The sequence below is a fragment of the Callorhinus ursinus genome, unplaced genomic scaffold (genome assembly GCF_003265705.2).
Source record: "Callorhinus ursinus isolate GAN/ISIS: 27379988/994484 unplaced genomic scaffold, GSC_fseal_2.0 scaffold41, whole genome shotgun sequence".
In the NCBI taxonomy this organism is placed as follows: domain Eukaryota; kingdom Metazoa; phylum Chordata; class Mammalia; order Carnivora; family Otariidae; genus Callorhinus; species Callorhinus ursinus.
The window spans coordinates 4,874,872-4,899,468 of NW_027397103.1; the positions used below are offsets into that span (position 1 = coordinate 4,874,872).

Below are 24,597 nucleotides of genomic sequence, written 5' to 3' on the forward strand. Positions count from 1 at the left end.
TGGGTATAATTACAGCACCCATCATAGAGGGCTCTAATAGAGGAGAAAGAAATGTAAAATGTAAAAATAGCACCAACTCAAGAATATTTAGAGCAGTCAAGCAGAAGTCAAGCCTCTCTTCAGTACACGGAATTGTGAGCAAGTCCGTTTAGCTAGATCCTCAGTTTCCGCATCTGTAACTCGGGGAGATAAGAGGTGATAGGGTTATTGGGAAGGACCGCTGAGTTCACGCACAGGAAGCGCTCCGGACACACAAGAAAGTTGGAGGCTGCTACCACCGCGGGTTCCCAGCTCCCGGACCCACCGCGCAGTTGCCAAGACCCGGCTTCCTTCGACCCGTCGCAGCCCGGGCCGAGAGGGTGTGGCCAAGAACGCGGGCGGGGCGATCCGTGCGCCCGCCCCTCAAGGCGAGTGGGCGGGGCGAAGCGGGGCGCCCTGGCGCGCGCGCGCGGCGGGCCCAGGTACGCGGACAAGATGGCGGCGGCAGCGGTCGACAGCGCGATGGAGGTGGTGCCGGCGCTGGCGGAGGAGGCCGCGCCCGAAGCGGCGGGCCTCAGCTGCCTCGTCAACCTGCCCGGCGAGGTGCTGGAGTACATCCTGTGCAGCGGCTCGCTGACGGCCGCCGACATCGGCCGCGTCTCCAGCACCTGCCGGCGACTGCGCGAGCTGTGCCAGAGTAGCGGGAAGGTGTGGAAGGAGCAGTTCCGGGTGAGGTGAGCCCGCCGCCCGCGCCCCCGCCCCGCGCCCCCCGGGCCCGGGCTCGGGCCTGGCCGGCCCGCGCCGCCGCCTCCCTGCCCGCGCGCGGACCCTCTCCCCGGAGGCCACCCCCGGACCCCTGCCCGCGGACCGACAGACAAAGGCCTCCGGGCCGCCGGCTCCCCGGGCCCCTGGGGTCCACGCCGCGCGGACCCGCCGCTGCCCAAATTGCGCATCGGGAAGCGCCCGGCAGCCGGGGGCCCGCCATAGAGGGTGACGACGGTAGGATCGCTGCTGATCCATCCTGCGCGCTTCTTTGTGCCCGACTCCGAGCTAAAATGTTTACATGGATCCGGCGATGCAGTGATCCTAACAGCCCTTGGAGGAAGCGGACGCAGCATTCCCCGGTTGCGGGCGGAGAGCACAGATTTCGGTGTGGGACCCCGGATCAATCTGGCCGTGGCACACTTGCCGTATGACCTTGGGGGGGGTGGCGACTTCCCTTTCTTTTGAGCCCCATTCATCGAGTTTACACGGTGATAATCAGACCTACCTTCTACTGTGGTTATTAAATGAGATGATGTGTAAGGAGCATTTATTTACACAGGGCCCGGCCCTTGTGAGGCGCGCGATCAATGTTAGCAGCCCTTGTCGTCACTATTACTGTTGCTGCAACTGTCCCCATTTTATAGATGGGGAGTGGAGACGGAGCATTCCTACCGCCACGCCAAGGTCACGCCGCAGGCTGCGTGCCGGGTGGAGATTTGAACTAGGGTCACCGCCAGGGCCCCGGTGCCACTAAACCATACTGCTTTCCCTGTTTTTCAAGGCTGTCTTTGATTCGTGTGTCTGCCTTTGAGTCTCCGTTAAGCTGAGAGGGTGTTTCTCTTCTTGTAGGTGGCCTTCCCTTATGAAACACTACAGCCCCACCGACTACGTCAATTGGTTGGAGGAGTATAAAGTTCGGCAAAAAGCTGGGTTAGAAGCCCGGAAGATTGTAGCCTCATTCTCAAAGAGGTTCTTTTCGGAGCACGTAAGGATCCGTTGATGTAGCTCCCCGCTTTTGCCTGCTAGTGGTGTATGTGTCTGGGTCTGTAGGCATTAGCTCATCCAGCTTTCTGATACTTCTTTTTCAGTTCTCTCTCAGTCCCTGACTCACTTAGATGGCCGCAAGAGTCATTGTGTCCCTTTCCTCCCAGCCAACAACACGAAGCCATTTGTCCCTGCCAGCTTTACTTTTCTAAAGCCAGAGAGAGAATGGGGGTGGAGAGGGAGGGAGGGACCCGCAGCACAATGTAGAGGGAATCCAGATCAGCATCATTTCTCCTGGAGGAGGTTAAACATATTTTTCACAGCCCCCGCTGGAGTTAGGGGATTATCGGTGATCAAACACTACAGATTTCGTTTGCCCAGTTGTTTTCCCAGAAGGGTTGACAAAATTAATACGGTTTTTCTTCTCTGGCTTTGCAAGTTCTAACTAACCACTAGTGAATAGCATTGTTTCTTAAGGTAATTGGAAGGATTGGAAGCTATCTGTAAATCAGACGTATCACTCCGTCAGTTAAATTATCTTGCATTCATTATCCCTGAAAAGTGTTGTTTGTTTTTTTTTTTTAATATTGCTGAAATGCATGGGTTTTTGTAGTTGTTTTCTTTTCCCACAAAGCGTCTCAGAAGTTTCTATATTAGGTCATGATTCTTAAGTTTTTGTAATTCCGGGAAGTAGTTCACACTAATATTTTAAATTTCTTTCTTTCTTTCTTTCTTTTTTTAAGATTTTATGTATTTGACAGAGAGATAGAGCCAGAGAGCACAAGGGAGTGAATGGCAGAGGGAGAGGGAGAAGGAGGCTCCCTACTGAGCAGGGAGCCTGATGCGATGCGGGGCTCAATCCCAGGAGCCTGGGATCATGACCTGAGCCGAAGGCAGATGTTTAACCAACTAAGCCACCTAGGCACCCCTTAAATTTATTTCTGATTGAGGGCCTAGAAATGAGCCAGTCTGATTTATTTATTTATTGGCTTTGGGGTTTTTTGTTTGTTTTAAGTAAACTGTACACCCAGTGTGGATCCTGAACTCAGGACCCTGTGAGATCAAGAGTCGCATGCTCTACTGAGTGAGCCAGCCAGGTGCCTCTGGTTTATTTTACTTCCTGGTTTACTGAAGATTAATTTCTCTTTTCTTCCTTTCTTCCTTTCTTTTTTAAGTTTTTTTTTTAAGATTTTATTTATTTATTTGACAGAGACACAGCGAGAGAGGGAACACAAACAGGGAGTGGGAGAGGGAGAAGCAGGCTTCCCTTGGAGCAGGGTGCCCGATGAGGGGCTCAGTCCCAGGACCCTGGGATCGTGACCTGAGCCGAAGGCAGACGCTTAACAACTGAGTCACCCAGAGGCCCCAAGATTTTATTTTAAAGTAATTTCTACACTCAGTGTGGGGCTTGAGCTTACAACCCTAAGATCAAGAGTTGTATGCTCTCCTGACTGGGCTAGTGAGGCACCCTGATTAATTCCTATTTTCTAATTTTAATTAATATTACTAAATGGAGTTCATACATGTGAATTGTTTTCAAGACTTTTCAAGTTTTGAAAGGGAAAATTTGAACTTTGGACAAATTTGAACTTATTCCCCTATGGGGAATAAAACCAGATATCCCCCATGTAATTCAGTTCTTCCTTCCAGTCTGTCTGTCATTCTTTCTTTCTTTTTCCTTCTTTCTTTCTCTCTCTCCCTCTCTTTATTTTTTTCCTTTCAGATTTTATTTATTTGAGAGAGAAAGAGAGAGCAGGAGCCAGAGTGAGAGCAAGCAGGCGGTTGGCAGGAGCAGGGATGACACAAGCTAATTCAGGACTAAGCGCAGAGCTGGACGTGGGTCTTGATCTCAGGACCCGGAGATCATGACCTGAGCCGAAATCAAGAGTGGGACGCTTAACTGACTGAGGCGCCCCTAGTGTAATTCATTTATATAAATAAATTTTCGTTGCTATTAAGATGGACAGAATTTATGTTCTATTCTGGATAAGCCATGCCCTGGCCAAAAGCCTTCACATCAGATTTTAAAACTGGTACAAATGTGATTGCACACACATGTATTTGGGCGCTAGATGTATTTGATGCACTTGGTCATGGGCTACTAATTTGCATCCTCTGTTTCTAGTCCAGCTGGTTTTGTGTGCATTTTTAACAGCCTGTGTGTTTGTCTAATAATGATGAATTGCTGTATTTTTTCCTTAGCTCCCTCTTTCTGTGTACCACTGCCTAATTAGAAATATGTCAAGGACTTTGAATATAGCAGGAATAGACTTAAGATTGATCTGAGGGTGGATGATTACTTTGGCTCAGGACCCTTATATTCGTGTGTTCTCTGCATGCACACAGGTTGACATGAAATTTCCTGGCTACTTTCAAAACAAAATGGGAGAAGTAGTAGAATTTTAAAGCTTATTGGTACCACCACCTCAATTTACAGAGGAGAAAATAGGCTCAGTGGGTTAAGTGAGTTGCCCAAAGTACTAGGCTTCTCTCTGGTCGTGTGCTCCTACTTGAGTACAACATAAATTGCATGAAATCACTGTTGTAAATTATGATATTTTGTATTTCTAATCCTTGTTTCAGAGCTATTTTTCTTCACATTAGAACTCTGAGTAATTTCAGAAATTCCAGACTATGAAAATATAATTAATTTACAACTGGGGCAGCAAGATCTGAACAAATTATTGTTACTCCACATGTTACTTGCCACCCATGGTGGGTGGTGCAGGATAGTGTAGGACAGCTGTTACCACTTCCATGCACATGAGCATCTTTGTTTGCAACTCAGATTTGTGTGTGAGAGTGACAGATTATTGCCTGTTATTGAGGCCTGTTTGTATATGTCTTCTTCATAGGTCCCTTGTAATGGTTTTAGTGACATTGAGAATCTTGAGGGACCAGAGATATTTTTTGAGGATGAATTGGTGTGTATCCTAAATATGGAAGGAAGGTAAGTTATACGTTTTAGCAAGGATTGTTTTTTGTTCATTCTAATAATGCCCAGAATTAACTGCTGTAATTTGTATGTGGCTGAACCCTGGGATATGTTTTCCAAATATTTCATGTCTTGCGTCGTTATATTCTTGAAAAATTCTGTGTAAGTAATGTAAATACACAGAGACAATTGATATTTAAAGAAACCTTGCAAAAATCCTTTTGGAAGGAAAAAAGAATTAGTATTTATTCCTAGTATGGGTCAAATACTGTGCTTGGCACTTGTATCTATTATGTCACTTAGTAATATAAACTACCCTTCCTTTATGACCTCTCCACCTACCATCACCAAATTTGTCTGTTATGGATTGAATTTTTTTCTTGATTTCTTAGGCATGGTTTAATTTAATGGAGGATTTTCTTAATGATTTCTGAGTTTTGTTAAGAAATGATCTTACTTTGGCCTTGAACATTATTGGTATCTGATTGAACCTTTCCTTTATCTCTCCTGATCAAGAAGAATCCATCATCTCTTGTTTGTTGTTTAAAATTTTTTATGCCTCATATTTTCTGCTGTGAAGGTTAATTTCCAGTTTACCTAAAAGATGACTTGGCTTCCAGTTTAACATACCAATGAAAAAGATTTTCTGCCCTAAAAGTTCTGGAAACTATTAGTGATAGAAGATAAGGCTAGCTTAGCATCTTCCTTAGAGCTTATTGTGCGATAGCTCACAAACAAGGCATAGGATATTTTCTTGTTTTTAAAGGGGTTTAGGAGAGAGAACTATCTATCAGGAACAACTGTAGGGGAGAGGTAAATGTGCCACTATTCTAGGCCTTGGATGAGTTCAGATGCAGAGGTCATTTTTCCGTTTCTATTTTGGTTTATCTATAAATGAATTGAAGTATGGTCTAATAGTATTGTACAGCCTTAAAAATAAAAGCTGACCTGTCTTTTTTACATATATGTGAGTATACTTTCAAATATTTAAGCATAATGTCATATATACTAAGTTTATTGGTTGTTTTAGATTTGATTTGATGTTGAGTGCAGACTTTATTTTTTCTTGCTTATGCTGTTTCTCCATTCCTCCCCACTCTCTCCATTTGCATTGGCTTTCCCTGCCCCACCCCTGTAATTAATGATGACAGCTTAGCCTATGTTCTAACATTCTGATACACATCAATATATGTGGGGATGGAGGGAGATCATTTATTTCACAGAATTGTGATCATAAAATAGGTGCTTTTCTGTATCTTTTTTTTCTCATTTAGCATTACCTTGTGGAAATCTAATCAACTGATAAAAAGTCAAATTCATTTTATTAATGGCTATATACTGTTTTACAGTACATACTGTAATTTATTTAACTATCCCACTGTTGATGAGCAGCCACTTCCTTCTCCATCTTATGTTATTGTGGAGGGTGATGTTTTTTGTGGTCTTATTTCTAAGTAATAGGTTCCTGGGAATGAGCGTCCGAGGTCAGACTTTAGAATGTTACCGAAAAACATAAAAGATAGCATGTCCTTGACTGGGGAGACTTACTATTACAAAAATGTCAGTTCTTCTAAAATTAACACATAACCCTAGTGCTATTCCAATTAGGATGCAAAAAGAGTTTGGGGACAGGAGTTTTTTTGCTTTAATTGGATAATATTGTCATAAAATATGTCAAGAAGAATAAATTCACTAGATGAGCCAAAAAACCCCCACAATTTTTAAATAATCACTTTGTAAAACTTACATCACTGGGTAATAGGACATAGATGAAGCTGGCTGTAACTGAAACAGTGTTTAAATTGAGAGTTGAGAGCTACATGAGTGACAGAATAATTCAGAAATGTGTCCCAGCATAAAAGATAATATATTTAAAGTCAGAGGGGAAAAGGTGGCATACTTAATGGTTGTTATTGGAAATAGCTGAATATTCATCTGGAAGAAAGTAAAACTGACATCATACACAAAAATTAAGTTCCAAAAGATTAAATAACCTAAATTTTAAAATTATCACAATGAAAATCCGTCAGTAAAATAGCAGACTTTGTGTCTAATCTAGGGAGACCTACTTAACTAAGATTAATGAGACCAGAGCAATACAAGAATATAGACAGAGTTTTGCAATAAAAAATAAACTTCCTTTTGACCAAAGAAACTATAAAGAACATCAGTAGAATTCTTAAAATGTCTAAGAAGAAATTGAAAAAGACGCAGAAGAGGAGGACATTCACAGAAGAGCAGATCCAGAGGGCTGAGAATCCTGTAGATCTTTAAATTCACTCTGCAAAGAAATGTTAAATAACAACGAAATTTTTTTTTTTTACTTAGATTGGCAAACATGACTAAATATGCACAGCCAGTTACAAAAAAAGCATAGTTATAGTCTTTTTAAAAATGAGTGTCACAGATAATGTCACCTCTTGGCCTGACACACATTTGAACAACCCTAAGACAGGGTTGTTTTTAAATGAGAGGGAATACTTATATTTGTAAATATTTTGGGATGCTGGAGTTCTTGAGGGACCCTGTTTGTATTCATTCCTGGCAAATGCTTATTGTGCAAATATGGAAAGCATAGGAAGGAAGGATAGTTTTTCATAAATGCTGAAGCACCAATCTCTGGATATTTGAAAACAGTTTGCATTTATGGTGTTCTGTGTGATCTTTAAAAAGAGTACATCTACAATAAAGATTTGAAACAACATATTAAAAGTGGCATACGCTGTACCTGAGAAAATGACCCAGAGTGACCATCACTGAGACATATTTCAGTAAACCTACTGGATTTTAAAGACAGAAAAGTCTTTTGGGCATCCAACCAAAAAAGATGAAGTCACTGATAAGGTTAAGAGAATCAGAATATCATCAGACTTTTCAACAGTTGCTCTGTGTCAGAGGGAAAAAGAGTAATATATTTAAGATGCTCAAGGATCAGAAATGTCAGCCAAGGATTTTTATATCCAGCCAAACTGACTTCCAAGTATAAAGGCTGCAGACAAACTTACCAACTTGTGAGGACTCGGGGACTTTTGAGCCCTTCGTGAGAAATGTGCTAGAAAATGAGCTTCAAACAACCAAAACTACCAGAGAGACACAAAAGGACTAATGGTGAGCATTAAATACATATTTACTTGTAGAATTAAATCCAAGTGACAGTTAATAGGGTAAAAAGTATGTAATGGCCATAAACCTTTTCAACATAGATCTAGTACAGTTGTTTAAAGAAATGAGCAGAGAGTAGGGGAGAATGGAAACAAATATTTAGCTGTTTTCAGTACTTATCAAGGTGATGAAAATACTGGTCTTGTTATTCTGAGGCTGGGCATTTGTGTGTTTCTAAGATGTGGAATAAAGCAAACGAGTATCTAGGTGATATTCTAATTCATCTCTGGTATTCTAGAGAAGTGGGGTATTAGAAGAAGAAAAGTTAGAGATACAAAATAGAAGATGGTAAAAACTGTTTAGTTCTGCATTTGATTTAGAAGTATCAGTATGAATTCCTGAGATATATTTAAAAATATGTAGGGGTGTATGTGTGGATACACACATAGATACACTAGACCTACTATTTCTGTCCGTTGAAAAGGTCTAGAAACAATAACCAATCTAGTAGAAATGATGATCCCTAGTACCCAGATAGTGGTCTTGATATACCCTTTCCCATCAAAAGAAGCCACGATTGTGGGGAAAGGGCTGATTCTAGGTCTGATACAGGAATTGTAAAAAGATAAGTCTGGAAGCATCTTGGAAGTCTGGAACCAGATATCAGGAGAAGTATCAATATTTCATGTTGTAAGTGTTCAGGAGCCAACATGGAGAGGCTTTCATTGGTCAGAGATGTGATTTGAGCAGCAGTATGGATAATCACTGGGATGGGTTGAAACACACCAACTGTGTATAGCTCTGTTAGCTCATCGTAATACTCAGGAACAACTAATTGTTCACCTTTGGAGGATAATAAGAATTCAAATTATTATTATTTTGAAAAACAAAAGGAAAGACACAAGCATTTATCCTGCCTTTCCTATTTATTGTGCCATTGGGGGAATTAAGTAGTGGATGAAGGGAAATTATTCCTTATAGAAATGCTCCAGCTAATAAATGAAGAAAGGATGGTGGAATTAGAATATTACCACTTTGCAACCTCTAATGAATTAATGGACCTGGGCATTGAGGAGCAGTGGCTGCTAACATCACCGAAAGGGAAAGCCAAGGCGTGATTGCCTCCTGATGGAAGGACTTCCTTACCACCTGTGAAGTAGTCTTGCCAAATAAATGGAATCTGAATCTGATCAAGGGTCTACATCCAATTTACAGGAAATTCAGAAGACAGAAGAACATGTGAAACCATACCTTGTGGATGCAGTCAACAAATTCCAGACTGTGGGAAACTGCAGGTCACACAACCAGGTTTCTTCAACAAATAAAGTGCAAGGGAAAGGAAAGATGGAGGGGGAGCCTGTGCATTAAGAGACTTGAATGACCTCAAAATGGGCTAGACTAGAGTGTTCGGGGATGTACATTTGGTGAGGCAGTGATGAGCATGAAGGTGTGGGTTGTGATGGCTGTAGATGGGAGAGAGAGGGCCCTGGAGGGCTCTGGGGTGTCTGTGAAGTCGTTTCTCAGCCTGATTGGTAGGTACGAGGATGTTTGTCTTATAATCGTGTATTAAGCTTAATTCATGAAGCTGCTTATTTGTTTCGTGCAGTTTTCTAGGTTGACATACTTTACAACTCAAAGGTTAAAAGACTGGTAGAACCTAGTTCTGCCGATTTTCATTTACTAACTGAAGAGCAAGAGTCCTTTTTTTTTTTTTCGTTTCAAGATTTCATTTATTTTTTTGAGAACAAGCCAGAGAGAAAGCACAAGCAGGGTGGGGGAGGCAGAGACAGAGGGAGAGGGAGAAGCAGGCTCCCCACTGAGCAGGGAGCCCAATGTGGGTCTCAGTCCCAGGACCTGGAGATCATGACCCAAGCTGAAGGCAGTCGCTTCACGGACTGAGCCACCCAGGCGTCCCAGAGAGTTCTTTATTTCTGAAGCCACACAGATAAACTAATCCGTGTCCCTCCTATTTCCCGTGATCCCTGTGTACATTTGGATATCTGGTGAAGCATTTCATTCGCTTAGCAAATATTTATTGAGCATCTACTGTGTACCAGAAACTATCCCAGCACTGAGAATACACTAGTTAGCAACACAGAAATGCTTACATTCTAGTAGGGGAGATAGTCACTAACCAAGTAAGATGATTTATTACATTAGAAGATGCGAATTGCTGTAAACAAATACTAATCAGGGAGGGGTATTTGGGGGTGAGGGGAGAAGGCCATACTCAAGATGACATTTGAATGAAAACCTGAAAGGAGGTGAAGGTGCAGATTGCAGATCTCCAGGGAAGGAATGTTCCAGTCAAGGAGCTGAGAGTGCTGAGGCCCGAGGTGAGCACCACCAGGCATGAAGGAACAGCAGGGAAGCCAGTGTGGCCGGAGGCCTGGTGGAGGCAGAGAAGAGCAGGAATTGAGGTCAGAGGGGTAATGGGGGGAGAGTTTAAAGGACCTCTTAGGTCATCGTTAGGACTTGGGCTTTTACTTTGAGCAAGGTGGAAAACCCGCGAAGAATTTGGGGCAGAGGGTTTTTGTGCTGTGACTTAGCTAACTGAAGCACTGAGGCTGCCGTGTGGAGGGGAGACTGTAGAGGGGCAGGTTTGAAGCTGGGGGCTCAGTTCGGGGACTGTTAAAATACAGACAAAAGATGATGGGGACTTAGATGAGTGAGTGGGAAGTGTTCACATGTCTGGTAGACTTTGAGCTACAGCGAATAGCACAGGTGGTTGGGTTGAATGTAGCCGCAGAACAAGCAAGCAAGGAGGCCAGGAGAGCTCCAGGGTTTTCGGCCTGACTGCAATGGCAGAGTTGCCTTTACCTGAGACAGGGGGATTGCTGGGAGGGGAAGCATGGGTAAGGGGTTCATCAGACAACCACGTGGGGTTGTGGAGGAGCAGTTGGACATACGGGTCTGGAGTTTAGAGGAGAAATGCGTACTGGAAAATAAACTGAGGGCTGTCAGTGGAGATAATATTTGAAACCGTGAGATGGGATGAGATCACCATGGAGTGAGCGTAGAAAGACAAAGAGAAAGCCTTAGCCCAAGGCCTGAGTTCCTGAGGCAGGTACCCAGGGGCCTGCAGATTGCAGACACCTCACCCCTGGTTCCTGAGCCTCAGCCAGTTGCCCCCGCTTTTCAGCTTTCTCTTGGATTTCCTTTTAGTAAATCTGAAGCCAAACAGGTCAGTGTTTTCTTGGATTTCAGCACGAATGGTCTAGTGTCAGTTACAAATGCAAAGTCGTAAATTGTGCTATCTGTTCCATGATAGGAAGTGCCATGTGATCACGAACCAGTTATATTTTTCTTGTTAAGTAGGCTCTTTACATCCTATGATTAGTGTGAAGCAAAAAATAAGGTAATCGAAGGTTTTATTTAGTATCTTGATTCTCATTGACTTGTTTGTTTGTCTTCCAGAAAAGCTTTGACCTGGAAATACTACGCTAAAAAAATTCTCTACTACCTACGCCAACAGAAAATTTTAAATAACTTGAAGGCATTTCTTCAGCAGCCTGATGACTATGAATCGTATCTTGAAGGTGAGGCTCTGACAGTGATCTTCTGATAGGCAGCTAAGCTGTCGCTCACATCAGTAGTGGAGACCGTCCCTGAGGGTGGCGTGGCAGAAAAGTGAACTGTGCTGCATGGACTTCTGGAGGTTAGACAGGCAAAACTGCTAAACTTGGAGCTAAGATTTTGCCAGAGTGTTTGGCTGTCAGCTGAAGAGACAGTGTTTTCTCAAGATGCACCGTCAGTTCAAAGCATGAGGCTGATAATTTAGCTAATGAGGTTAAATTCCCTTTTTCTAATAAGCTTTGAAGCATCATGTCCAAATCAGAAATTTGTCCAGTTTTGTCTCTGTGTGACTTCAAGCAAATCCCTTCACCTCCCTGGTTGGAGTTTAATGAGGACGAAGTGTCCTTGTGCATCAGTGAGTCTGCTTGTCCATAATGAGAAGTGAGGAGAAAGAAGTCGAGTGGACAGACATGATGAAGGGAATAACTTTGTTCCTGCTAAGTCAGACAAGAACAAAATGTGACTTCGTTTTTTTTAAACTAATTTAAATTCCTAGCATATTGCAGAAGCATTCCCATAAATTATGGCTATGAAGTGCAGGTACGACTGTTCATTCACTTTCATTCCCTGCTCCCTGTGACTTATCCAGTTCATCAGTTTTCTTTCTTTCCAGTGTTGGCATAGTTGTGTCCCCATTCTATTCCTGTGGTTGGGCAGACTTGTCACCTCTCCCGGCAGCCGCTTTCGAAGTGGCACTTGCCTTCCTGAGCCTCAAGGCCACTGACACCTAGCACCAGTCCAGCCTGAAACCTGGCCTTTTCACCACCCCTTTGCGGCTGGCTGATTTCCTTTTTTTAGATTAACTCTGCCTGCTTTTCAGTGCCTGCCATAATCTGGACCTCCCTTGAAGCCCAGACCTATGCCTGTTACTCTCAAAACACCCCGCTTTGCTCCAGCCAGGTCATTGTCTTCCCTCCTGGCTTCGTATCTTCATTAGTTTTATCCGTTTTTCTTAGAATTCCCTCTTAAATCCCACGTACCCGCGGAAATTCGGTTCAAATTTAACTTCCATTGAGTTTCTGCCGACTCCTGCAGCGCTTACAGATTTTACTCGCCTCAGAAGCCATACGTGCAGTAGCATTGACTAGTAAACCACAGTGTAGTGTCTGTTTCAGGTGTGTGCATTTTGTTCTCCAACTGATCATTAAGTTTCTCGTGTCTCTTGACCTTACATTATTACAATCACTACGTACTCCACAGATTCTTGTTGATTGTGTAAAAGTCTCATCATCTAGAAGGAAGTGAAAAATCTCTTTCCATTGATTAAACTCAAACATCCTCACCACCCTGGAATCTTCTGTGTATCCTGGAGTGGAGAGTCCTCCATCTTCTGTTTATTCCACATAATTTGACAGGCTTTGTTTTCTGTAACTTATTTATGAAGACGATGACTTTCTTTTTCATCTTCCAAATATAAAGAAAGTAACTCATCCAAATCAGTGCTATAGGCACTGGGTAGCCATTGAAGGCTTTTGAGCAAGTAGTTGAGCAAGTGGAAGTCGGCTCCAGGGTTCTAATCCTTGGTGACTAACAAGAATAATCTGATAGCATTAATAGAGTCTAGGAATCATAGCATTAGGTTGGAATGGACGTCAGCCAACAGGTGAGGAAACCATCCCAAGAAAGCCCAGGAACCAATCCCTAGCTAAGGGGCAAAACTGGGACTGGGGTCCGGGTCTCTTGATGCCTGCTTGCAGCTCCTTGCAGTGTGAGTAGGGGGTCGAGAACCTGACCTCTTGAATTTAAAATGACTCCAAAGGGGCGCCTGAGTGGCTCAGTCGGTTAAGCGGATGCCTTTGGCTCAGGTCATGATCCCAGGGTCCTGGGATCGAGCCCCGCGTCGGGTTCCCTACTCGGCGGAGAGCCTGCTTCTCCCTCTCCCTCTGTCTGCCGCTCTGCCTACTTGTGCTCTCTCTCTATCTCTGTTAAATAAATAAATAAAAATCTTAAAAAATAAACAAAATAAAATGACTCCAAAAACAAGTCGTAACTGCAGCTTCTCAAATGAAAATGTCTTATAACCAAATAATCAAGTTAGCCCTTTGGCATCTGGTTAGAAAATGACCTCAGGCAGTAAAGAGCCGAGCTGGATTCCAGAGACAGTGTCTCCAGTGTACTTTGTACAAGTCTTTAGCTGCAGGTTCGGTTCCCTGAGTGTTACTGTTTCTGTAATTCCAAAGTACAGTTCTCTCCAAAGTTCACTTAACTATTTCACCTTTGAGGGGTACGGTTTGTAGAAATCCCTCATTGAGGGCTTTCCACTTTTTTTTTTTTTTTAAAGTGAAGGGACTGTCTTATGCCGTTAAGTTTTCATAGTTACTGGAAAGAGCTCCTTTATAGCATTTATTTCTCTTTGTAATAGAATATGGGAATATGTTGTGTATCATGCCGTTTTTTGAGCCCATAACCTTTGAGAGAGGATTCGGTTTATTTTTTAAAAATAAAGTGTTTAAACTCCTTTGTTGTGAGAATGTGGCTCCTTCTCCATGTATTAGCAGCAAGGTCTGTCATCCACGAACGAAGCTTATCTGCTAGGATGGTGCAAAGAACCATGGCTCCAGGTGTCTGGGCTAAATGAGCAACTGAGAGGAAAAGGGTAAAAATAGGACCTTACTCAATAATTCCTGTTCATTTTCAGGTGCTGTATATATTGACCAGTACTGTAATCCTCTCTCTGACATCAGCCTCAAAGATATCCAGGCCCAGATTGACAGCATTGTGGAGCTTGTTTGCAAAACCCTCCGGGGCATCAACAGTCGACACCCCAGCTTGGCCTTCAAGGCAGGTGTGGAATTGCTTTGGATCCAACTGTATTTGCAAAAGAAAACCTTGCAGAGGATTTGTGGATTTGAGAAACTCTGCAGGATGTTTCTATTATGCCACCAGAAAAGCAGTTAATGACACCACCATGTTCACCTGGAAATGTGAAAGACTTTTAAGTTCATATTCGTTTCTCCACCCTGGACTGGCGGCACCTGCTGGGTCCTGTTGGGAGACTGGTACGGGTTTGGGACACTGGTCACAACGTGGGGAGTGCTTGTGTCCTCAGAGTAGATCTCTGTGTTTCAGGTGAATCCTCCATGATAATGGAGATAGAACTCCAGAGCCAGGTGCTGGATGCCATGAACTATGTCCTTTACGACCAACTCAAGTTTAAGGGGAACCGGATGGATTACTATAATGCCCTCAACTTGTATATGCACCAGGTAAATGCGGGTGAATTAAAACAGAATAATATGTATTTTTTAAGCTAATTTCTGATCGATTGTATTGTTTTTGAGGGCAAATATATTGTCTTTTCATCTCTCAATGCCCAGTGAAACGCATTTTTGCCTCTACCATCAGGATATTGCTATGGATTTTTATTTTTCTCAGTGTGAAAACCTTTGAGATCATTTCCTGTCTAGAAATAGGTATTTCTTACTTTGGTCAGTTTATATCTTACAAACATGAAACCGTGAAACCAATCAGGTCTGTTTTCTGCACTGTCCTATAGAATGTCCCGAGGAAATTTGGCCAGCCATATCATTGATATTTAGTTTTAATGTGCTTCGTCCTTAGCACCGTTTTCAAATCTATTCTGTTGCCCTGTATGTACCTTAAATTTTTTCTGTCGTATTTTACACACTTTTCTTGACATGGCCTTTCATTCTTTTTGGAAGAAGCACACCCTAAATCACAGATCTGCAAACTTTCTCTGTCAGGGGCCAGACGTTTTGGCTCTGTAGGCCATATGCTGTGTGTCCTCAGTGCTCAGGTCTGCCATTGGAATTGAAAGGAGGCATGGACATTGCAAAAACGAACAAGTGTGGCTTTGTTCCCATGAAACCTTCTATATGGACATGGAAATGTGAATTTCATGTAATTTTTATGTGTCACGAAATAGTATTCTTTTCATGATTTTTCTAAAACACTAAAAAATGTTAAAACTCTTCTTATGCAGGCCATACAAAAACAGGCGATGGACTAGATTTGGCCCACAGACTGCAGTTTGCAGACCCCCGATCTAAATAAATCAGATACTGCCCAACAAAAACCTAGTGTCATTCCCAATGCACAGTGGGGGCCCTGTAAGAACTTTACATTAAGGGAATGACAAGGTCTGGTTCCTTTCCATGAAGCTAAAGGATTTTTTTCTCCTTTAGGTTTTGATTCGCAGAACAGGAATCCCGATCAGCATGTCTCTGCTCTACTTGACAATTGCCCGGCAGTTGGGGGTCCCACTGGAACCTGTCAACTTCCCCAGTCACTTCTTGTTAAGGTGGTGCCAGGGTGCAGAAGGGTGAGCCACCTATGCCACATTGTGATTGGGCCTCAGGAATTACTCCCATGGTGCTGAGAGGAAGTGCAGGAACTGAACAGAGAAGTTCACCAGAGCACTGGGGGTGGGCCAGCTGTCTGGTTCCTTGGCCATCAGTGTCGAGATTCTGGTTCTGGGAGAAAGGCATTCTGGATTTTTCTGTATTCTTTCTTAAAGCTGCATGTGAATTTACAATTCTCTCTCTATATAAAGAGTAGGACTAGGAGCTCAGGGTTTTGGGTGGGTCTCTAGGTCTCAGTTGCAGAGCAGATCAGATCAAAGAGGGTTTTTGTTTTAAGGAATTTTGCTTCTTATTTTTTTTAAAGTGCTTATCTAAATTCCAGGTAGTTAACATACAGTGTAATATTAGTTTCAGGTGATTTAGCGCTTCGGCAGAATATCCAGTACTCATCGCAAGTGCATGCCCTAATCCCCATCACCTATTTCATCCTTCCCACCACGCCCCACCCACCTCCCCTCTGGTAACCATCGACTTGTTCTCTGTAGTTAATAGTCTGTTTTTTGTTTTGCCTCTCTTTTTTTTTCCCCTTTGTTCTTCTGTTAAATTCTACATATGAGTGAAATCATACGGTATTTGTCTTTTTTCTGACTGACTTATTTTGCTTAGCTTTATACTCTTTACGTCCATCCGTGTTGTTGCAGATGGCAAGATTTCATTCTTTTTTATGGCTGAGTAATAATCCACTGTGTATTAGTATACCACTTCTTTCTCCACTTATCTGTTGGTGGACACTTGGGCTGTTTCCACAGTTTGGCTATTGTAGAGAATGCCGCTATAAACTCATCCACACCAACGCCTGTTTTTTCCTGTGTTCTTGAGTTTAGTCATTCTGACAGGTGTGAGGTGATGGCTCCTTATAGATTTGATTTGCATTTCTCTGATAATGAGTGATATTGAACATCTTGTCATGTGTCTGTTGGCTATCTGGATGTCTTCTTTGAGAAAATGTCTATTCATGTCTTCTGCCCAGTGTTTAACTGGATCATTCATTTTTTGGGTGCTGAGTTTTATAAGGGTTTGTTGTTTGTTTGTTTTTTTAATAATCTCTACACCCAACGCAGGGCTCAAACTCACAACCCCGAGATCAAGAGTCGCACATTTCACTGACTGAGCCAGCCAGGCACCCCAATATAAGTTCTTCATAGATTTTGGATACTAACCCTTTATCAGATGTGTCATTTGCAAATATCTTATCCCATTCCATAGGTTGCCTTTTGGTTTTGTTGATTATTTCCTTCACTGTACAGAGGCTTTTTATCTTGATGAAATCCCAGTAGTGTATTTTTGCTTTTGTTTCTCTTGCTTTTGTTTCCCTTGCCTCAGGAGACTTCTAAAAAGTTGCTGTGGCTGATGTCAGAGAGGTTACTGCCTGTGTTCTTTAGGATTTTAATGGTTTCATGTTTCACATTTAAGTCTTTCATCCATTTTGAATTTATTTTTGTATTTGATTCTTTTGCATGTTGCTGTCCAGTTTTCCCAACACCATTTGTTGAAGAGACTTTTTCCCACTGGATATTCTTCCCTGCTTTGTCAAAGTTTAATTGACCATATAATAGTGGGTTTATTTCTGGGTTTTCTGTTCTGTTCTATTGATCTATGTGTCTGTTTTTGTGCCAGTGCCGTTTGTAATATACTTGTAATACACAGCTTTGTAATATGCTTGAAGTCTGGAATTGTGATGCCTCCAGCTTTGCTTTGCCTTTTCAAGGTTGCTTTGGCTATTTGGGGTCTTTTGTAGTTCCATACAAATTTTAAGATTGTTCTAGCTCTGTGAAAAATGCTGGTGGTATTTTGATAGGGATTGTATTAAATGTGTAGATTGTTTTGGATAGTGTAGACATTTTAACAATATTGGTTCTTCCAATGCATGAGCATGGGATGTCTTTTCATTTCTTTGTGTCGTCTTCGATTTCTTTCATCAGTGTTTTATAGTTTTCAGAGTACAGGTCTTTCACTTCTTTGGTTAGGTTTACTCCTAAGTATCTTACTGGTTTTGGTGCAATTGTAAATGGAATTGATTCCTTATTTTCTCTTTCTGCGGCTTCGTTTTTGGTGTATAAAAATGCAACAGATTTCTGTAGGTGGATTTTGTATCCTGTGACTTTACTGAATTCGTGTATCAGTTCTAGCAATTATTTTGGTGGAATCTTTTGGGTTTTCTATATAGAGTATTGTGTCATCTGCAAATAGTGAAAGTTTGACTTCTTCCTTGCCCGTTTGGATGCCTTTCATTTCTTTTTGTTGTCTGATTGCTGTGGGTAGGACTTCCAGTACTATGTTAAATGACAGTGGTGAGAGTGGACATCCTTGTCTTGTTCTTGACTATAGAGGAAAAGCTCTCTGTTTTTCCCCACTGAGGATGATATTAGCTCGGGGTTTTTCATATATGGTCTTTATATTATGTTGAGGTATGTTTCCTCTAAACCTACATTGTTGAGTGTTTTTTTTTTTAAGATATTTATTTGAGAGAGAGAGAACGAGAGATAGCATGAGAGGGGAGAGGGTCAGAGGGAGAAGCACACTCCCCGCTGAGCAGGGAGCCTGATGTGGGACTCAATCCCGGGACTCTAGGATCATGACCTGAGCCGAAGGCAGTCGCTTAACCAACTGAGCCACCCAGGCGCCCTGTTGAGTGTTTTTATCCTGAGTGGATGTTGTATTTTGTCAAATGCTTTTTCTGCATCTATTGAAATGATCATCTGGTTCTTTTATTAATATGGTGTATCACATTGATTGATTTGTGACTATTGAACCACCCTTGCAACCCAGGAATAAATCCCACTTGATTGTAGTGAATGATTCTTTTAATGTATTGTTAGATTCGGTTTGCTAGTATTTTGTTGAGAATTTTTGCATCCATGTTCTTCAAGGATATTGGCCTGTACTGTTTTTGTTTTAAGATTTTATATATTTGGGAGAGAGAGAGTGTGTGCCCACACGTGTGCACACGTGTGCAACAATGTGGGGAGGGAGAAGGACAGGCAGACTCCATGCTGAGTGTGGAGCCTGACTCAGGGCTCAATCTCATGACCCTGTGATCATGACCCCAGCCGAAATCGAGTCTGATGCTCAACTGACTGAGCCACCCAGCACTCCTGTAGTTCTCTTTTTTAGTGGAGTTTTTATCTGATTTTGGAATCAAGGTAATGCTGGCCTCATAGAAGGAATTCAGTTTTCCTTCCTTTTCTATTTTTTGCAATAGTTTAAGAAGAATAAGTAGTAACTCTTCTTTAAATGTTTGGTAGAGGGGTGCCTGGGTGGCTCAGTCGTTAAGCGTCTGCCTTCGGCTCAGGTCATGATCTCAGGGTCCTGGGATCAAGCCCCGCATCGGGCTCCCTGCTCAGCGGGAAGCCTGCTTCTCCCTCTCCCACTCCCCCTGCTTGTGTTCCTGCTCTCACTTTGTCTCTCTCCGCCAAATAAATAAATAAAATCTTTAAAAAAATAAATAAATGGTAGAGTTTACCTGTGAAGTCATCTGGCCTTAGACTTTTGTTTGTTGGGAGATTTTTTTTTTCATTACTGATTCAATTTCTTTGCTGGTTATTGCTCTGTTCAAGTTTTCTATTTATTTGTTTGTTTCGGTAGTCTATATGTTTCTAGGAACTTGTCCATTTCTTCCAGGTTGTCTGATTTGGTGACATACAATTTTTCATATTCTCTTACAATTGTATATATTTCTATGGTGTTGGCTGTTATTTCTCCTGTCTCATTTGTGATTTTATTTATTTGGGTCCTTTCTCCTTTTGAAAAGTCTGGCTAGAGGTTTATCAATTTTATTAATTTTTTTCAAAGAACCAATACCTGGTTTCATTCATCTGTTCTACCAGGGGTGTTTTTGGTTTGTTTCTGTATTGTTTACTTCTCCCGTCTTTCCTATTTCCCTTCTTCTGCTGACTTGAGGTTTCATTTCTTGTTCTTTTTCTATCTCGTTTAGGGGTAAGGTTGGATTGTTTATTTCAGATTTTTCTTGCTTCTTAAGGTGTTATATTGCTTTATTGCTATATACTTCCCTCTTATGACCACCTTTGCTACAACCCAGAGGTTTTGGACAGTTGTGTTTTCATTTTCATTTATTTTCATGTATTTTTTTAATTTCTTCTTTGATTTCCTGGTTGACCCATTCATTGTTTAGTAACATGCTATTTAATCTCCACATATTTGTGGTCTCCAAATTTTTTCTTGTGGTTGACTTCAGGTTTCATAGTGTTGTGATCAGAAAAGATGCATGGTATGCTCGCAATCTTTTTGTATTTGTTGAGGCCTGATTTGTGACCCAGTATGTGTGATGTGTTCTGGAGAATGTCCCACGTGTACTTAAAAAGAATGTGTATTCTGCGGTTTTAGGATGAAGTGTTCTGAATATATCTGTGAAGTCCATCTAGATCAAAGAGTTCTTAAAGAAAGTCTTACTTTGTAGTCTTCCGTTAAATCTCCCCCTCTCTCCCTCCTCACCAGAGAGAGAAGGGGGGGGAGGGCACAGAAGGAGGTGGGGAAGAGGACAGAGTCGCTACGTTCTCGCTCATGTGCAAAGCAAATGCTCGATTTCTTATCAGCTGGAGATTAGCTTTTCTGAAAGAAACAGTTCATCAAATAGGCAGAACTGTCTTCTCATTAAATGTGCCATTTAGAGGAAAAAGAAACAACGTCATTGAATTATATCCTGTTCTTTGAATGACCATGATACCCTCTGGTGAGTGGAATAATAGAAAATACCTGAGCTTTGAAGTCGGGCAGAGTTCAGACCTCCGCTTCCTCTGAGCCTCAGTTTTTTATTCTGTGAAAATGGGGCACATGCTTTTCAAGTGGTTTGGAGGGTTGAGATGACCCAGTGCTTTACACATCTAGTAGTTTGTGATGCACACCTAGAAGAGAGGTGTAACTTACCTCTGTATTTCGTTTTTGTTTCTTTTTTTTTTTTAAGATTTATTTATTTGAGGGGCGCCTGGGTGGCTTAGTCATTAAGCGTCTGCCTTCGGCTCAGGTCATGATCCCGGGGTCCTGGGATTGAGCCCTGCATCGGGCTCCCTGCTCCGCGGGAAGCCTGCTTCTCCCTCTCCCACTCCCCCTGCTTGTGTTCCCTCTCTCACTGTGTCTCTCTCTGTCAAATAAATAAGATCTTTAAAAAAAAAAAGATTTATTTACTTGAGGGAGAGCGTGCACACATGAGGTGGGGGAGGGGCAGAGGGCAAGGGAGAGAGAGAATCTCAAGCCGACTCCACACTCAGTGTGGAGCCCGACTTTGGGGCTCCATCCCAGGACCCTGAGATCATGACCTGAGCGGAAATCAGGAGTCGGACCCGTCCGCTCAACCAGCTGAGCCGCCCAGGCGCCCCACTCGTCTCTGTGTTTCTACAACTAGTTTAAGAAATAAAACACGTATCGCTGGAACCTCCTGGGTACGCTTCCTCATCCCCTTCCTCCTCTGCTCTGCAAAGATACCCACCAGTTAATCTGAAAGTTTTGTTATTTCCATGCAATTTTTATAGTTCATTACATATGTATATTTCCTTAAATGGTATGTATGGGCTTCCCTTCTTTTCCAAATATCTATTTCTGAAAATGTGTTGCATGGCTTCTTTTTTGGATAGCAGACACCCATTTTCTGTTATCGTAAATGGGAAATACGCTTTTTCAGCCCATTCTCTCTCCCTAAATAACCCAACCAATTTCCCCAAATACCTCAAAAATATTCTTAAATGACCATGTCATAATCCACCAAGGATCTCTGCATGATATTAAGCATTTAAAACTCCAATTACCATATTATTTGCCATAGTACCTTATTGCTGGGTACAGTTGTGTGTGGTAACTGTCATTTTTCCTTAGGCTACAGCGAACGTACACTAGCAGTGCATCTGAGCGATGAAGTAATTTGTTAGCACCCCAGGCACCTGGCAGAAGTAAACACTGAGCCCCCTGGCTGGGTCCTCAGGAAAGAGGGGAAGCTGGTGAGAATAGTGGGGGATACACCACCCGTGAGGCATCAGCGGGGCTGCAGGCCCTCCACGTCCTCATTTCCACCCATGTTCCTCGTGCCTTTGGTCACGGCTCTGTCCCTGCACCAAGACCATATTGTCTTACTTACTGTAACTTTATCATTAACTAGTACCTACTGGTCAGACCCCCATCGAGTTCTTCAAAATTCCCTTGGCTGTTCCTAGCCTTTTGTTCTTCTGTAGATTTAGAATCCCTTTACCAGGCTTCTTCAAAAGCCTGTATGGATATTGATTGGCACCAGAGCCTGCTTTGGATTGGATTCATAGATGAATATGAGCAATATTGTCAGTGTTTCACTACTGAGTCTGTTTGTGAACATGATACCTCCCTACATATTTGTCTTTGATGTCCTTAAGATATTTATTTATTTACTTACTTTTAGAGAGGGAAGGGGAGAGGGAGAGAGAGAATCTTGAGTAGGCTCCACACTCAGCTCAGAGCCCGACTCGGGGCTCAGTCTCATGACCCTGAGATAATGACCTGAGCCAAAATCAAGAGTTAGACGCTTAACTCAGTAAGTCACCCAGGTGCCCCCTTAAAAAGATTTTATTGTTTTCTTCATGGAGTTCTTTGACTTTTTGCTAGTTTTATTCGTTAAGAACCTTAAAATTTTGTTGCTATTGTAAATGGTAATTTTTAAAATTACATTTACTAAGTGTTGATGATACATAGGGATAAGGTTGATACTTAGATATAGATCTGATAATCCCTTTGTGGAATAAATTATTAGAGCTCATTGTCAACTCTTGGGTTTTCTGTATAGAGCGTCATACTGCCTGTGAATCATGACAGTTTTGTTTCTTTTCTTTCTAGCCCTTGTACATTTCTGTTTCTTGTACTTATTCTGCTGACTGGGTCCTCTTGCACAAAATTGAGTAGAAACAGTGATAGCGGGTACCCTTCTCTTAGGGTAGGACTTTAGGTGGAATGCTTTTATTTATTTATTTATTTATTTATTTATTAAAGATTTTATCCATTCAGGGACACCTGGGTGGCTCAGTCGGTTAAGCATCTGCCTTTGGCTCAGGTCATGATCCCGGGGTCCTGGAATCAAGTCCTGCATCGGGCTCCTTGCTCAGCATGGAACCTGTTTCTCCTTCTGCCTGCCACTTCCCCTGCTTGTGCGCTCACTCGCTCTCTTTGTCTCTCTGACAAATAAAAGCTTTAAAAAAATAGATTTTATCCATTCATTTGAGAGAGCGAGCACAAGCGGGGGAGGGGGGAGCATTGGAGGGAGAAGGAGAAGCAGACTCCCCGCTGAGCAGGGCGCCTGATACGGGACTTGATCCTAGGACCCTGGCTGGGATCATGACCTGAGCCAAAGGCAGACGCTTAACCAGCTGAGCCACCCAAGCGCCCCTAGGTGGACTGCTTTTAGAATTTCATCATCAAGCATGACGTTTGGGGTATTTCCTTTCATTGGGATTATCAGAGCTGCCTTCTAAATTTCTAGTTTGCTTCAGTTTTATTAAAAAGTGGGCATTAGGGGAGCCTGGGTGGCTCAGTTGGTTAAGCATCTGCCTTCAACTCAGGTCATGATCCTGGGGCCCAGGGATCGAGTCTCTCAGCGGGGAGCCTGCTTCTCTCTCTGCCTGCCACTTCTGCTTGTGCGCTTTCTCTCTCTCTGACAAATAAATAAATAAAATCTTTTAAAAAAAAAGTGGGCATAAGGTTTTTTTTTTAAAGATTTTATTAATTTATTAGAGAGGGAGATCACGAGCATGGGAGAGGGGCAGAGGGAGAAGCAGGCTCCCTGCTGAGCAAGGAGCTCGATGAGGGACTTGATCCCAGGAACCCAGGATCATGACCTGAGCCAAAGACAGATGCTCCCACTGAGCCACAGAGGGACCCAGCATTAGATTTTTCCCCCCCAAAATCTCTTTTGTGTCTACTTATAAAATCATATGGTTTTCTCTTTTAGACTGTGTGTGCTGAAATAGATTTTTTAACATTCAATTCTCCTTTCATTCTTGAGGTACATCTATCTTAGTCATATGGATTTTTAAAAATACATTGTATGATTTGCTCGTGTTTTATTTAGGATTTTTGTCTGTAAATTTGTGTATATATGCGTGGTTCTCCTAGACTCAAAAAAAGTTGAAGAGCATCCCTTGTTTCTGGAACATTCCATCTGTCTTGCCAGAGAAAGGATATTGATAGGACTCTAGGAAGCAATCTGCCTGGGCTTTTTAAAGCGGCCGAAGAGAACATCCCTTACATGGCTTGCAGAGGGCCTAAGATCAAAGTGGAACACTCGCTCAAGAAAAAATATACAATGATCCCTGAAACAAAGACCCACTAAATCCCTCAGGAATCCTCATAGAATGTTCTTGGTAATGCGGTGAGGACTTGCTTTGTGTGACTGCCTACCACGGCTCCACTCAGTGAGGGCTACCACCTTGTTCAAGAGCACGGTTCACGGAAGGGGCGGCGTGGTCAAGTGCAGGGGCTCTGCTCTCTGGTCTGGCGTGCGCTCCCAGGCTGAGCCCTGGCTGACCACCTGAGCATGTCTGCGGAGGTGGGGCAGAGCACTACGGGGCAGGGCTCCGTAACTTTCCTCACAACCCCAGGGACCCATGGCCCACAGACATGAACTGTGCCAGTCTGCAGAGTGCATAGAGCCTTGGGCCGACATCAGACTGAGCATCTTGTAGATCAGGTCAATAAATTCTAGTTCTCAAACTTGGTTTAATCTGGCTTAATCTCCCCCCAAAACTCTGTTTGATAGCATACATCAGTGCTGTTCCTTAAACATCTGTGTCTTGCAGTCTTTTTTTTTTAGATTTTATTTATTTATTTGAGAGAGACAGAGATAGTGAGAGAGAGCACAAGTGGGGAGGAGAGGGAGAAGCAGGCTTCCCACAGAGCAGGGAGCCTGATGTGGGAATTGATCCCAGGACCCCGGGATCATGACCTGAGCCGAAGGCAGACGCTTAA

At 42.7% G+C, this 24,597-nt stretch overlaps 1 protein-coding gene across 6 annotated transcripts in view; it reads left to right on the forward strand.

Annotated features, from left to right (window-relative positions):
• Window positions 1-429: 429 nt before the first annotated feature.
• FBXO21 (F-box protein 21) overlaps window positions 430-24,597 on the forward strand; it is a 52,804-nt gene continuing 28,636 nt past the window's right edge. For 3 of the 6 annotated variants that reach the window (XM_025889439.2, XM_025889441.2, XM_073881053.1), the window contains exons 1-7: window positions 435-713; window positions 1,594-1,729; window positions 4,584-4,678; window positions 11,183-11,304; window positions 13,980-14,126; window positions 14,411-14,547; window positions 15,487-15,623. In XM_025889439.2, coding sequence (XP_025745224.1) covers window positions 475-713; window positions 1,594-1,729; window positions 4,584-4,678; window positions 11,183-11,304; window positions 13,980-14,126; window positions 14,411-14,547; window positions 15,487-15,623 — 1,013 coding nt within the window. In that variant the 5' untranslated portion in view covers window positions 435-474. Of the gene's footprint in view, window positions 714-1,593; window positions 1,730-4,583; window positions 4,679-11,182; window positions 11,305-13,979; window positions 14,127-14,410; window positions 14,548-15,486; window positions 15,624-24,597 lie in introns of all 6 variants that reach the window. The other 3 variants (XM_073881050.1, XM_073881051.1, XM_073881052.1) reach the window with 2 other exon arrangements.